This window comes from Boleophthalmus pectinirostris, unplaced genomic scaffold (assembly GCF_026225935.1).
Source record: "Boleophthalmus pectinirostris isolate CB_2022bp ecotype Guang Dong unplaced genomic scaffold, ASM2622593v1 HiC_scaffold_13, whole genome shotgun sequence".
NCBI lineage: Eukaryota > Metazoa > Chordata > Actinopteri > Gobiiformes > Gobiidae > Boleophthalmus > Boleophthalmus pectinirostris.
In genome coordinates this window covers 20,268,195-20,284,588 of record NW_026571036.1, presented here as the reverse complement: position 1 = coordinate 20,284,588, position 16,394 = coordinate 20,268,195, and the positions used below count along the sequence as shown (strand labels likewise).

Sequence of the window (16,394 nt, the reverse complement as noted above, 5' to 3'; positions counted from 1 at the left end):
CTGGACCCCCTCCGACTCCTGACTGCACCTAGAAATTCTGTCCATAAACACAATGAACAGAACCGGTGACAAAGGGCAGCCCTGGCGGAGTCCAACATGCACTGGGAAGAGGTCTGACTTACTGCCGGCAATGCGAACACAGCTCCTGCTCCGGTCATACAGGGACCGGACAGCCCTTAGCAAAGGGCCCCGAACCCCATACTCTCAGAGCGCCCCCCACAGGACACCACGAGGGACACGGTCGAATGCCTTCTCCAAGTCCACAAAGCACATGTGGACTGGTTGGGCAAACTCCCATGAACCCTGGAGCACCCGATGGAGAGTGTAGAGCTGGTCCAGTGTTCCACGGCCAGGACGAAAACCACACTGCTCCTCCTGGATCCGAGGTTCGACTATCGGCCGGATTCTCCTCTCCAGTACCCTGGCATAGACCTTACCGGGAGGCTGAGGTGTGTGATTCCCCTGTAATTGGAACACACCCTCCGGTCCCCCTTCTTATACAGAGGGACCACCACCCCGGTTTGCCAGTCCAGAGGTACTGTCCCCAACCGCCACGCGATGTTGCAGAGGCGTGTCAACCAAGACAGCCCCACAACATCCAGAGACTTAAGGTACTCAGGATGGATCTCATCCAACCCCGGAGCCTTTCCACCGAGGAGCTTGCCAACCACCTCAGTGACTTCAACCAGGGTGATGGATGAGTCCGCCTCCGAGTCCCCAGCCTCGGCTTCCTCCTCGGAAGACGTGACAGTGGGTGGGTGAGTATTCCTTCCACCGCCCGACAACATCCCCAGTTGAGGTCAACAGCTCTCCCCTCGCACTGTAAACAGTGTTGGTGAAGAACTGCTTCCCCTTATTGAGGCGCCGGACGGTTTATCAGAATTTCTTTGAGGCCGTCCGATAGTCCTTCTCCATGGCCTCCCCGAACTCCTCCCAGCTCCGAGTTTTTGCCTCTGCTACCACACGGGCTGCAGCACGCTTGGCCTGCCGGTACCCGTCAGTTGCCTCAGGAGTCCCATGAGCTAACAAGGCCCGATAGGACTCCTTCTTCAGCCTGACGGCATCCCTTACTTCCGGTGTCCACCAACGGGTTCGGGGATTGCTGCCGCGACAGACACCACAGACCTTACGCCCACAGCTACGAGCGGCCGCATTGACAATGGAGGCTGAGAACATAGCCCACTCGGACTCCATATCTCCAGCCTCCCCCGGAATCTGGGAGAAGTCCTCCCGGAGGTGTGAGTTGAAGATCCCCCTGACAGAGGGCTCTGCCAGATGTTCCCAACAGACCCTCACAATACGCTTGGGCCTGCCAGGTCCCTCCGGCTTCCTCCTCTGCCAGCGGATCCAACTCACAACCAGGTGGTGATCGGTTGACAGCTCAGCCCCTCTCTTCACCCGAGTGTCCAAGACACGCGGCCGGAGGTCAGATGACACGACGACAAAGTCGATCATCGACCTCCGACCTAGGGTGTCCTGGTGCCACGTGCACTTATGGACACCCTTGTGCTCGAACATGGTGTTCGTTATGGACAAACTGTGACTAGCACAGAAGTCCAATAACAAAACACCGCTCGGGTTCAGATCGGGGAGGCCGTTCCTCCCGATCACCCCTCTCCAGGTGTCACTGGCGTTGCCCACGTGGGCGTTGAAGTCCCCCAGTAGAACAACGGAGTCCCCAGTCGGTGCACTGTCCAGTACCCCTCCCAGGGACTCCAAGAAGGCCGGGTACTCTACACTGCTGTTCGGCCCGTAGGCCGACACCACAGTGAGAGACCTGTCCCCGACCCGAAGGCGCAGGGACACGACCCTCTCGTTCACTGGGGTGAACTCCAACATGTGGCGGCTGAGCTGTGGGGCTATAAGCAAGCCCACACCAGCTCACCGCCGCTTCCCGTGGGCAACGCCAGAGAAATGGAGGGTCCAACCCCCTTCAAGGAGTTGGGTACCAGAGCCCAAGCTGTGCGTAGAAGTGAGCTCAAATATATCTAGCCGGTATTTCTCAACCTCCCGCACAAGCTCGGGCTCCTTCGCCCCCAGCGAGGTGACGTTCCACGTCGCCACAGCCAGATGCTGTGTGTGCGGACCAGGCCGTCGGGACACCCGTCCCCGACCGCCGCCCAGTCCTCTATGCACCCGACCCCTATGAACCCCTCTGCCGGTGGTGAGCCCACAGTAGGGTGGACCCACGTCGTCCTTTCGGGCTGAGCCCGGCCGGGCCCCACGGGGCCCGGCCACCAGGCGCTCGCATTCGAGCCCCAACCCCAGGCCTGGCTCCAGGGTGGGGCCCCGGCTGCGCCATACCGGGCGACGTCAGGGTCCTCGATATTACACTGTTCATATGGGTTCTATGATATATATATCAAAAAAATAATAATAATAATAACTAGAAAAGCACTCAGAGAGCGCAGACCTCTGCCAAGGACTACCCCCATTTTTAATATAAATTGCGATAAAATCAGTCTTCTGGATCAGATCCGGATCAGCCTTTGGAATATGAAAGAGGATCCCATTGTCCATCCCTGAGTCAAATTTCATGGGGTTTGGTCAATAATTAACCGAGATATTGAGAAACAAAATTTTTGGCCCCATTTACCACAATGTTAACTAAAATTTCAAAGTGATCCAGAATCCAGGATTTCTTCCGGATCACCCCCAAAATGAAATCAGTTCTTCCTTTTCACATTTCCAACAAATCCTGAAAATTTCATCAAAATCGGTCCATAACTTTTTGAGTTATGTTGCTAACAGACAAACAAACAAACAGACAAACGCCGGCAAAAACATAACCTCCTTGGCAGAGGTAATAATAATACACAGCTGAAACTGAATAAATGGTACATTTAATGCCATACTGTGGAACATTTCAGGTAATGCAATAACATTTGGATGAAGAAAAGCAGCTGACGAACCCCTGACCAAAAAAAGGGAACCTTTAAACAAAAGAAGAATTTTATTTATTGTCTGTATTGAAATAAAAGATGAAGTGGGCTAAGGTCAGTTTCAGCTGGTCTAATTCAAAGGCTTGTAGTTCCTGTTCTAAAAGTAGCCCAATGAGAGCAATAATAAGCAACATATTCCTGGTTGAATTTACACTTTAGCTTTGGAACCTGGTTAAGCTGCATCATTAGTGAACATTTACACAGCATAAATTAACCACAAACTGTATATATAAATGTACATATCTAATATGCTAGCTGCTGCGTTTCAGGTAGAAAGTGAGCACAGGCACGCTTTCGGCTTCATTGACTCTGACTTCAATTCACTTTGTATTGAGAAAACGCTGACTCTCTCTCCATAACGACTGCTGTTAGGCTTCTCATTTTGGTCTTAAAATGTTCATATTAATCCACTCTATATGATCCTGGTGTTTTTATTTGACTATTTTGTCTGTAAATCAATTCCTATTCCTAATATCAAACAAGCTCCAAATCTGACCCGATAACTGCAGCCTCAGTGAGCTTCATTTGACAGGAGCTGTGAATGACGTCACACTCCCTTAGACTGTATAAAAAAGCAGACTATAAATTTAAGTGAAAAAAGTCAAAACTCTGGACACATAAAACAAAATATGACACAGAGGCTGGTCCTTTTCTCTTGTCTTATTGGTATGGTGGACATTTACAATACAAAGCAAAACACAAAATCTGACTGTTCCATATGGGGTAAGAAATATATATTAGGATACTAATATAGGATATTGCTATCACTCAAACATATATATTAATATATGTTAATAAATTATACAGATCATAACAAACATTCGCAAATACTGTATCATCATTGAAGAAACTGCATATCTTATCCAAGTGCACTACTGATTACCATTATTCTTGCAACATTTAAGAGCAAAAGCATAGAGGAGTGGATTTATACTACTGTTAATAAAAGTCATAGATCCAAAAATAAAGCCAAGATCATAAAATTTAGCAATTGTCAGACTGTCACTTAAAATGCCTCCAACAATCACAAGATTAAAAGTCAAGTAGGGCGTCCACAAAATAAAAAATGTCACTATGATAGTGGTGACAAATTTTAATGTGTAAGTATCATTGAAAAATACTACCTGCTGTAGCCTTCTGTTCAGAAAAATATAAGCACAAGTAGTAATGATTAATGAGCTGAATCCAACAAAAGACTCAACAAGCAACACAGCCACTTCCTGTACTGAAGAGGTGTATTTTTGGAGACAGCTAAGCCGATCTTGGTTTTTGATGATTTGTCGAATCACTAAAGCTGGTACGGACAAGATCATTGACATGAGCCACATCAGGGCAAGGAGCGTTTTCTTGAACTGGATACACCTCAGTGGATGCACGACCTGCATGTAGCGCTGGACGCTCAAAGCAGTTATGGTCAGCAAGCTGCTGTAGAGACTACAGTGCACAATAAAGGCCATAATCTTACACGCAGCAACACCCAGTGTCCAGCTGTACAGAAGAGTGTAGATCCAAACGGGGAGAGTGACCAAGCATAGCAGGTCGGACATGGCCAGGTTCATCATCAGACACTGGGTCAGTGTGGACAACTGCTGCCAGTTTGGTCTGACGATTAAAACTGCTATATTTCCCGGAAATCCCAAAAGGAAGCACAGTGACAGGAGTCCTGCTGGGACCACAGTCCTCAAACCAGAAACTGAAGCTGGGTATCCCGCCATTGACGAGTTAGTGAAGTTGGCAAAGGTCATGTTTGGCTGGTTCATGTCTGCTGCAGAGGCTTGTACTTTATAATCACAAAACAAGGAACTGCTCAGTTTTAAACCAGATCAGATTCTAAAAGCAAGCTGACGAGAGGCAGGGAAGAACCTGATCTTCCTGGTTAAATTTACACCTCTTCAAAACAGACTAAATACTTATCCTATTGTAATTTATTCAACAGAAATAAACATTACAGCTAGATGTCTCTCATTATGTTGCTGAGTCAGCATAACTAAGCATAATTTACCCCAAAACAATAAGAGACGATTAAACCTAACTCGTGACAAAACACTGGCTACATACACCAAAAATCTAATCTGATTTAATTTTAATTTCATGAATGGGTTGTGGTAAAGGGGACAGGGTTGCCTACAACAGTCACAAGATTAGAAACCAAGTATAGCACTGACAAAACAAAAAATGTCAGTATGATGGCAGTGGAGTTAAAAATGGGGAACCATAGTTGAAAATTGATGCGTTTAGCTTTCTAAGCAATAAAATATATGCTCAGAAACTGACTTTAATGGCATTATCTGAGTTTTACACAACAATGCAAGTTTTATTTGTTGAGCACAATTTGTATTCACATCATAATCCACAGTGCTTTACAGAACAAGAAAGACAAATAAAAAGTAAAACCATAAAAAAAGCTGAGTGCAGATTAAATCCTTTCAGTCACAAGCCCAACTAAACAGAACATTCTTCCCCGCTGTTCTGTGCTGTCAGGTCTATAAAAATGTAAGTCGACATCCATCCACATGTCCCTAAAAGTAAACAAACAGCAGCCATGCCAAAAGAAATCTAAAGTCTACTGTTCTTTGCAAAAGACAAGACCAAACCCTTTTCCAAACCGTAGTAAGTATAACAAATAAAATATACTGGTGATTAAATATCTTTGAAGTCACCCATCCATCCAACCATCCATTTTCTTTCACTTATCCGGGGCCGGGTCGTGGGGGCAGCAGTCTAAGCAGGGACTCCCAGACTTCCTTCACACCAGACACGTCCTCCAGCTCCTCCAGGGGGACCCTGAGTCGTTCCCAGGCCAGCTGAGAGACATAGTCCCTCCAGTGTGTCTTGGGTCTTTCTCGGGGCCTCCTTCTGGTGGGACATGCCAGGAACACCTCCTGAGGGAGGCGCCCAGGAGGCATCCGGAACAGATGCCCAAGCCACCTCAACTGGATCCTCTCGATGTGGAGGAGCAGTGGCTCAACTCCGAGCTCCTCCCGTGTGACTTAGCTCCTCACCCTATTTCTTTGAAATCATTCATAAAGTAAACTAAAGGAAAAGTGGTGAGGGACATGGGACGTGGAGGTGCACCCTGGTGGAGGTTTGCGAGGTAGGGTGGAAGAATGCGGGGGGGTGTCATATTTTCAATAAATTTACAAAAAGTTCTAACAAAAAATATTTGGTTGTTGTTTCTAAACAGGAACACTGAAGTATTACACAATTATCTATTTCAAATCAGAAACTGGTGTCATTTAATCTTATTGAGGGTTTTCATTTTTACAACATCTTCCACCTGCAAAAGCGTAGAGCAGTGGATTTATGCTACTGTTGAAAAATGTTAAACCTGCAAAAAGGTTAAAACCATTGTCATAAAACTGAACAATCTTCAGGTTTTTGCTTAAATTGCCTCCCACCATCACAAGATTAAAACTTAAGTATGGCATCCACAATACAAAAAATGTCACTATGATAGCAGTAACGAGTTTGAAGTTAGTTGGACTGTTGAAAAATACTGCCTGGTTTAGTTTTCTGTGCAGAAAAATATATGCACATGCAGTAATGGTGAATGAACTGAATCCAACAATGCATTCAGTGAGTAACATAGCCACATGTTGTGTAGAGTTGTATTTTATAAAACAGCTGATCTGACACTTGGAAATCAAACATGGCAGTTTGATGCTCACTTTTTCGGAAAATCCTTCCCAGTATGCATTGCGCAATAACCGGAAGTCCGAAATTCGTGATGCATGTATAAATACAATATGCTGCAATACAATACAATGCATACAACACCACAGCAGACAAGTGTCTGTGCGTATATGTGTAGAAGGGGTTTCAGCGTCAGCACATGCAAATGACAAATTTATATATGGTAATGTGTAGAGTTACAACAGTTTACTAGAGGGATCATCTCAATGTTGAGAATAACAATAATATATTAGAACTACATGCTTTTACTATAGTGTTATTGAAATAGTAACAATACCTATACCTCTATATAGCTACAAGTGGGAAGAGGATAACATGGTGGAAAATAGTTATGTTTCTAAATGAATTGTTCACATTGATGTTTAAAGCCTCTTTATTTCTGCACCCAAAAAGCTTTACCTTAAATGAGTGTGGATTTTATGTGCAGTTATGTATGTATGTGTATGCCTAGGTATGAGAGGTGCATAAAAACTCAGTTTTTTAAAATATAAGAATAACTCATAATTTTTGTGTGGTGGGCATAAAATGTTGATCTAGTCCTTAACCGGGAAACATACCGGGAACATATTTTTTGATGACAAGTGGCCTCGACTGCGACTCAGCCACCTGCGCCATGCTTTGACATGCTGTCTGCACACTTCAATCTGCTGAACTAGGCACGCAAGTCAAATGAGCCAGGCAACGTCCTACACTGAGCACTTCGGTATATGGCCAAGACCCACGCCTGGCCGGGACCAAAAATTTCCTTCTCCCCCCCTCCTTTTTTTTTCAAGCACTCATACCGCCCCCCACGAAGTTCCGCCCCGGACAGCTGCCCTGTCGGTCCATGCCTAGGACCGCCCCTAGATTTTATGTTACATTGAGGTTTGTCACTTTAAAAAATTTTTATTATTTATTATTTATTTTATTTATTTATTTTGCACATATAACATGACAATAAAAAGAAACACCCTAGATAAAAATTAGGTGCCGGAAGAGGCAAAAAAACCAATTATATTATATAATTAAAGCCTCCACCTTATGAATACATTATCATTGTGCATAAAAATGTACACACACACACATATATATATATATATATATATATATATATATATATATATATATATATATATATATATATATATGACATTTAAATTATTTTGATTCAAACATGGATTAAAACACAATGAAACATCCACAATTGAAAGATTATCAAACATTAGCATGAAATATTAAACATTTCCTCAAACCCTTTTTAAACAACGCCTCTGATCTGCCATCACTAACTAGATGTGAAAACTGGCTCCAGAATTTACAGCCTCTGTATCGTAAGCAAAACTGGGCTCTTGATGTGACAAATTTTGGAACATGAAAATGATGAATTTGACGAGTTTTGTATCTATGAATCTCTGCATTAGTTTTAAAATAAAATGTGAAATGTTCGGGAATCGTTGTTGAATTGTAAAGAATTTTATACATAAAAATGCAAATTTGATAAACACTGATCCCATAAATATTATGAATGTTAAGTTTGGTGAATAAATGAGTAGATGTTAGTGGCATAGATTGAGTTGCAATTTGAACAAAACTTCTGGTCATAAAACAGGGAACAGACACATGTTAATGTAAACTACAAAATTAGTCACAGTGAGGCTTTGTTTCATATGTATTTGGTCAGGTTTACCAGATAGGACTTCCATTAAAGTAAGTGCTGGAGGTCCTGCAGTTGAGGAGCTGGTAAGGTTACAAGAGGTTAGGTTCAGCTGGTCCATGTCTGCTGCCAAGGCTTGTACTTTCTAATCACAAAACAAGGAACTGCTCAATTTTAAACCAGATCAGCTTCTGAAAGTAGCAAAGCTGATGAGAGGCAGGGAAGAACCCGAGCTTCCTGATTAAATTTACACTTCTTCAAAACAGACTACATACAAAAAAGTCACTATGATGGGGTCATAATTTCAATAAATTTACAAAAAGTTATATCTTTTATGCTAACTAAAAATATTTGGTTGTTGTATCTAAACAAGAACAATTATCTATTTCAAATTAGAAATGGCTATCATTTAATTTTGTTGGCGGCTTTCATTTTTACAACATATTCCACCTGCAAATGTGTAGAGCAAAGGATTTATGCTACTGTGGATAAATGTTAAACCTGCAAAAAAGTTAAAGCCATTTTCATAAAACTGAACAATCTTCAGGTTTTTGCTAAAACACCCTCCCACAATCACAAGATTAAAAATTAAGTATGGCATCCACAATACAAAAATGTCACTATGATAGCCTGGTTTAGCTTTCTGTGCAGAAAAAAATATGCACATGCAGTAATGGTGAATGAACTGAATCCAACAATGCATTCAGTGAGTAACATAGCCACATTTTGTGTAGAGCTGTATTTTGTGAAACAGCTGATCTTCTGCAGTTCATCAGTGATGATTTGAACAGACAGGACCATCGACATGATCCACATTAGGGCAAGAAGTCTCTTCTTGAACTGGAGACATCTCTGTGGATGCACAACCTGAATGTAGCGCTGGACACTCAGAGCAGTTATAGTCAGCACACTGCTGTAGATACTACAATGAACTATAAAACCAACAATCTTACAGGTGGCGACGCCTAGGGTCCAGTCATAAAGTACAGCGTAGATCCACATAGGCAGGGTGGCCAGGCACAGTAGGTCAGACATGGCCAGGTTCATCATCAGACACTGAGTCAGTTTGGACAGCTGCTGCCAGTTTGGTCTGAGGATTAAAACTGCTATATTCCCAGGGATTCCCACAAGGAAGCATAGGGACATTAGTCCTACTGGGACCAGAGCTCTTAAACCAGAAATTGAAAATGGAGGTCCTACAGTTGAGGAGTTGGTGAGATTAGCAGAGGTTAGGTTCAGGTGGTCCATGTCTGCTGCAGAGAGGTCAGTTATCTGAGGAAAATGACAGGCTTGTTTTAGCTACATAGCATTTTGGCAACATTAGCACATCTCATCCAAATATATGTAAAGAAGCTTATCTGAATTTAGCATTGCCAACTGTTTTCAAAGCAATGGGTGTATCTCACTGCCAGGTTTGCATATACACAAGAAGACACACACGTTATTTTTCCATGCTATGTGCAGGTACTATATTATTGACATTCATTTCCTGGAGACTGATCCTAATCATAACCTGTCATGGCCTTCTTCTTGGTCCCCACCACCCTTCCATGACAAATTTAATTCAACAATATGATGTTTAGAAACATAATACTAAATGCACCTAGCTAAAGCTACCATCTGTAATTAGATTGGTCAACCGATTATCGTTTCTTTATCGTTTATTTTCACACTTCACCTCGAGACGCTACCTATGTTACTTCTGACTGATAGAGTGCCACCATTGGCAGAAAAAGAGCAGAGAACACAGGTGAGCCTGAAGAAAGGCCATGTCAGAGGAAAGGGGAACAGGTTTCACATCTGTCATCTTAGATCTACTGTCAAAGTTACATGGTAGCTTTAAGAAACTGCTGTAGCTTTAAAAATTGCCAAATTAAACTGAGTTAAAGTCAAAACAATGAGCACCAATTAAAAAAACAAAAACAAAACTCTACTCTACTCTAGACCTTGCAGTCATTGTTACTGCCTTTGCCAGGTGGGGTCATAGGTTTAATGACTTAACCCAGAGCAGGAACTTAAATGTATTTATTATACATGCTAACAGAAAATATTTGGTTTGGTCTCAAAATGCTAGCATTACAAAAAATACACACACGATACAAAATTGGAAGTAATAAGAATTTTAAACTAGTGTAAATTATTTAATCTTGTTGGGGTTATGGTTTTTACATTTTCTTGCAATAGCGTAGAGAAGTGGATTTATGCTGAAGAAGAGACCACTGTGCAAATAGCTGTACATCTAAATGCTTCTTTTGGTACTACCTGCATTTTGCAAATATTTGAGTTGAATGAAACACCCCTTCTTAAGAGAGGCTGGACTCTCCATTTTTCTGGCATTGCCCACATGGAGCGGTTGCGGGCTAGTGTGGGCTTGCTTATAGCCCCACAGATCATCCGCCATGTGTTGGTCAGGAAGACAGGCCTTCATGATCTGAACCTCAGTGGTGTTTTGTTACTGGATTTCTCTGAACAGTCACAGTTTGTCCATAACAAACACCATGTTTGAGCACAAGTGTGTCCATCAGTGCACGCTGCACCAGGACAACATAGGCCGGAGGTTGATGATCGATTTTATTATTGTGTTATCTCACCTTGGTCACGTGTCCTGGACACTCGAGTGAAGACAGGGGCAGAGCTGTCAACCGATCACCACCTGGTTGTGACTTGGATCTGTTAGCAGAGGAGGAAACAGGAAAGACCTGGCAGACCCATGATGAGGGTCTGTTTTGGGACATCTGGTAGAGCCCTCTCTCCGGGAGAGCTTCTCCCAGATCCTGGGGAAGGCTAGGGACATGGAGTCTGAGTGGACCATGCTGTCCACCTCCATTGTCAACGCGAACTTGGTGGTGGACGCCGGAAGTAAGGGGTGTTGTCAGGCTGAAAAAGGAATCGTATTGAGCCTTGTTGGCTTGTGGGAGTCCTGACGCAGCTAACAGGTATCAACAGGTCAAGCTTGCCGCAGTGAGCGCAGTCATAGCGGCAAAAACCCGGGGTTGGGAGGAGTTCAGAGAGGCCATGGAGGAGGACTATTGGCCAGCCTCAGAGAAATTCTGGCAAACCGTTTGACATCTCAGGAGGGGGAAGCATGATGGCTTCATCAAACCAGGACCTGCAACATGCAAAGGGATGGTTTGCAACTAAGTATGAAGTGGCTGGGACAAAGTTCAACTCCTCCAGATCCGAGGCCATGGTTCTCGACTGGAAAAAGGTGGTTTGCCCTCTCCAGTTAGGTGGAGAATTCCAGTCTCAAGAGGAGGACTTCAAGTATCTCGGGGTCTTGTTCACAAGTGAGGAAAGGATTGGGGATGAGCTTCACAGGCGGTTCGGTGCAGCGTCTGCAGTAATGTGGTCACTGTGATGTGGTGAAGAAGGAGTCTCAAGGTAAAGCTTTTGATTTACTGGTCAGTGTACCAGTAAATAATAATTCTGCATCAGGCCCCACTCATCAGCAGTAAAATGAAGACTGCATACGAATGTATTGTTTGGAATAATCTTGAATTTGGCGCCCTCATCTCTTCTAATTGCATGTACCCAGTGCGCTTTGAGTTGTGCGTCAGTGGGGAAATGATGAAAATTGAGGTATGTGCGGGTTTTCGGAAGGTTCCATGCGTGTCCTAAAAAGAAGCACGAGAGATGGAGAATCCGAGAGAACAGGCCACTTTATTTCGTCATTTTCCATTGAGAGGATTCAAGTTGATTACCATGTACAACTGCCACCCCGGACGACACCTCTCCCAACTCAAACTCAGGGGTAGCTTTATACTACATCTTGACAAAACATTAACTTGTTGATTTAGCATATACAGCAAGAAAATGAACAATACTGCTGACCCAGTACACCTTATCATGGGTGGAAACATGCCACGGGGACCACATATGTCAGTTTTTCTGCTCCGTGGCATCTCAAAGTCCAGAAAAACATGTTCTTTATGACACTCCAAGTACAGAAATAACATGTTATATAGACCTACAGATAGTCATACGTGTTTTCCACCCTGTTGTCATTCCAAAGTCCATAATATTAGGTGAATTAGCATGGCCCACCACATAATTTCCCACATATGCCTGTTGATTAGCCAAACATAACGGAATGCTACAATGACATGTGGATGAAGAAAACTGGGCTATTTTCAAATTTTTCCTAGATTTTGTCCTAGAGTTACTACCTAGCTCCAGGGTTTCAAAATGGCAGCCCATTCAATTCAATGGGCCGAGCTCAATCGTGCATGATCCCAAATTAGCCTAGCCCGGCCAGGTACTTCCAGTGGCTGTGGGCCGACCGAGCATGCACAGTAGTGCTCTTTTTTCCCACGGCCACATGCGAATGCATGCGAGTGCATACACAAAACGTGGGCTCGTGTATCACGTGATCACTTTGACCAATCGGAGCGAGAGGAGCTAGAGCGGAGCTAAAGCTAATGATTATAAAGAGTTTTTTAAGACAACTGAAAGGTTTTGAGCTGACAACAAATCTGACATTTTGGAAAGTTGTAGGCGCCCTGTCAGCCGAACATGAGCAGTTTGTGATTTCATTGCGCTCTATGAGAAAAATCTTGTCTCGGCCCAAGGGATTTTTTCCACTGATGTTCCAGTGAGTAGCCACTACTCAACTGGAAGCAGCTACAAGCTAGCAATACCCTATCCAGTTATTTTAATAGATCCATGGTTACTACAGTGAACAGAGCACACCGGAAATTGTTATCGCATGTTTCCAAACGTCTTCCTGGTTTGTGACGTAAGCGTGAATAGAGCCTATTAATGCATATTAAAAGGTTTTGGAAATCCAATCCTGGACCCTGATGAGCAGAAGCTAGTATGATTCGGGTCTGCCTCAGGATCATTTATAGAGTCTGTGGTCAGGATGTGCGTCAGTCTAATAACGCCCGATGGACGCTGACTACAAGTGCAAGTGCAGTCAGGTCCAATACAGTCGCCTACAGTCCAGTTTACAAATATTAATTAACTATGTAGGTTTAGGTCATTTGCAATGTGGTATGCAAAAAGTGGTGTTATTAAATTGTTTATATGTTTATATTTTATTGTAACTCTTCCTCGTATGGGGACAGATCCATCACGTTTTACTTACTATCCCTTTAAATTGGCAACTTCATTCATCCGTGCGTGCGCCCTGCCTCCTTTTGTTTTTTTTTTTAGTTTGCCAGTGGGATGTAGATTGAAGTGAAGTTAGCGCAGTGAAAATGATGGGGACCATTCTTTGGAATGCTGTCGGGATGCAACACGTTTTATACCGCTAAGAAGAACAATATTCAAAGGAAGTACATTTTAACAGTGAAGGTAGGAACAAAACTATATTACGCATGCTACCTTGTGTTTGAATTGTAAAAATGTGCGTGCTGTAATCTATATTGCCCAGTTGACTTTAACTTAAGGTATGTTTAAACTAAATACAAAAAAACAGACCTGCTATTTAAATTACATGAACATCGAAATGTTTCTTTCAGACTGACTAGATTTAAAATGTTGATTTGAGTGTTGGTTTCGTGCGCCCTCTTCTGGTCGTTAATATTTATTTTGATTACCCTACTTATTTTTATTGTATTGTTATTATTTTTACACGTGAAAGCTGCTGTCAAATGACTTCTTACTTATTACAATATTACTTCTAAATCATAACTATACCAAACAGAGGTGTGAAGTTAGGCATTTTTTTTATCAGTTTCATATGGATTGATTGATAACTAGTGTATGTGCATAGGCTTTTAAAGAATTTATTTAGGTTCAAGCAGGCATCTATGGGAATGCTGAATGTTGTTGCTGCATGTGTTGTTTCTTAGATTGGAGTTTTTAAATTCTAAAATCTGTATTTCTTTCTAGGACAATGGACCTTAAACACACATTATGTCTTCTACTATGCACAACTTCCCTGACTATTTCTGGTGTCCATGGAAATAATGATAACAACAAGGCATACTTCTGGACTGAACAGAACCTCCCAATTCTGCTAGAATCAAATACAGCATCCTTGATCTCTCCTTCATTTAGTAAACAAAAAAGAGATGGGGAGTCAGGAGATTTCTGTGGTATTGAATGTCAGAGTAACCTACCGCCTTTGGACCAACCTCAACAAGAAAGACTTTTGGGATATGAAACTTTGCATGAAAACGGCACATGTACACACACATATATTACTCTACTGGACTTTAACCAAAGCAGTGTGACTGACAACACGCAAGGAGGCCACGCACGCAGAAAGAGACATGTCTATGGAGCAGATGGAAGATTTGTTATTTCTGACTCTCACTTCATCACAAACTACCCTTTCTCTACTGCGGTTCGCCTGTCCACTGGTTGTTCTGGAATCCTGGTATCACCCAAACATGTGCTGACAGCAGCCCATTGCATCCACAATGGGAGGGATTACTTAGAAGATGCAAAAAAGCTCAAGGTTGGTGTTTTGCAGCTCAAGACCAAAAGAAGAAGAGGTCATAAAAGGAGAGGGAAGAGAGGAGGGAATTATCAGATTGTGATGGAAATTGATGGACGAAAGACAGGAAAAGGTAAAAGAGGCAGCAGTCAACAAGACAATAGACGAAAAGAAGAGGCAAAAAGAATAAGGCGTAGTTTAAGTGTAATATCCAAAAAACGACCTGTGTTCCGGTGGACTCGAGTTAAAGAAACCAAACTTCCCCAAGGTTGGATTTATAAAGCCAGTCTCAATAATTCTTTATCCTCTGACTACAACTATGCTCTACTGGAGCTGAAGCGTCCCGTCAAGCAAAAGTACATGGATCTTGGAGTTATGCCTGATGATACTTCAATGGGACGAATTCACTTTTCAAGTTTTGATGCAGATAAAAGTCACTTGGATATACGTGGGAAGGAGAAAGTGGTCTACAGGTTCTGCTCTGTGGCAAAGGAGTCCAGTGATCTGATTTATCAACATTGTGATGCGCAGACAGGTGCAACAGGAGCTGGGGTGTATGTGTGTCTGAGGAGGGAGGCAGGAAAGAAGGGGGGTAAGGGGAAGTGGCAGAGAAGGGTGATCGGGGTGTACTTGGGGCATCAGTGGGTGAGGGTGGGTAACGGAGAGCTGAGGGAATATAATGTAGCTGTAAGAATTACACCCGCTAAATATGCACAAATCTGCCACTGGATTTATGGGGATCCAAAACTGTGTAAAAAGATATGAACTTTCTTACACAGCATAGACACACTTGTATTTTAGTGCAATACAGAAAAGTAAATGACTGACATTTCCTGTTATTATAAGAGGGGCTGGGACATTTTGTTATTCAGCATGTTGTCAGTCCCACCATATCACAATTAAATAAGGCTCTGATGCTTTAGTTGCATTTTTAAAAATAAATTTCTAAGTATATGTGTTCTTGAGGATTTGTTTGGTGGCAGTGGCTGTCACTTGTTTCTTTTAAGTAGGACTATTTCAGTGGTGGAAATTAAAAATAGTAAAGTATACTATATTTTATTAAGTATTTTTGTGCTATAAAGAGCAGAGCAGTGACATAACTGTAGACCCCCAACCAAAAACTTACATGGTGGACCTTTAAGTAGGCCTGTTCAGTTTGTTATGGTTGCTTGAAAGGAAAAGCAATTCATTCACAATATGAAATACATTTTTTAAATAATAACATAACTAAATAAAATGTGTTGTTTATGTGATAAACAATAGCTTTGTTAATACTTTTTGTGTTCTTTTTATTTTCTGGCTTTATATATTGCAAATATAGCTTTGCGTTTTAAAATGGAAAATTACTGCTACAAATCCATAGCTTAGTTTTTAAAGTAGGGCCATAAGTACTGTTTTAAAGATTCAGTTTTCTTCTTAATAAAGAACCCAAACAGAGATGAGTGCTGAGTCATGGTTGGACCAGTGTTTTGTTTGTTTGTTTTTTTATTGCATCTCATTTGGACTCACATGCAGATGGGGAGGGAGGGTGATGCCATCCACGGGAATAAAAACTCAACATAGCCTTCATATTCAACATTATGTGTCCACATTCTTTGATATTTTTTTATGAATCATACTCATCTTTATTTTGTTTGAACACTTTGTAATGCCACAATGGATAAAGATACAGTTCACTTTGGAAAGAAACAATACACAGAACAACCAGCGTACTTGAGTGCTTTACAGTGAGAGTCCCCAA

The 16,394-nt window shown here is 42.4% G+C and overlaps 1 protein-coding gene across 4 annotated transcripts in view; it reads left to right on the top strand.

Moving 5' to 3' along the window:
• The window catches only part of LOC110157623 (inactive serine protease 35-like), a 67,802-nt gene extending 51,771 nt beyond the window's left edge, over positions 1–16,031 (top strand). For 3 of the 4 annotated variants that reach the window (XM_055149433.1, XM_055149432.1, XM_055149431.1), the window contains exon 3: positions 14,104–16,031. In XM_055149433.1, the coding sequence (XP_055005408.1) occupies positions 14,104–15,418 (1,315 nt within the window). In that variant the 3' untranslated portion in view covers positions 15,419–16,031. Of the gene's footprint in view, positions 1–13,433; positions 13,564–14,103 lie in introns of those variants that run through there. The other variant, XM_020918840.2, reaches the window with a different exon arrangement.
• Positions 16,032–16,394: the final 363 nt, after the last annotated feature.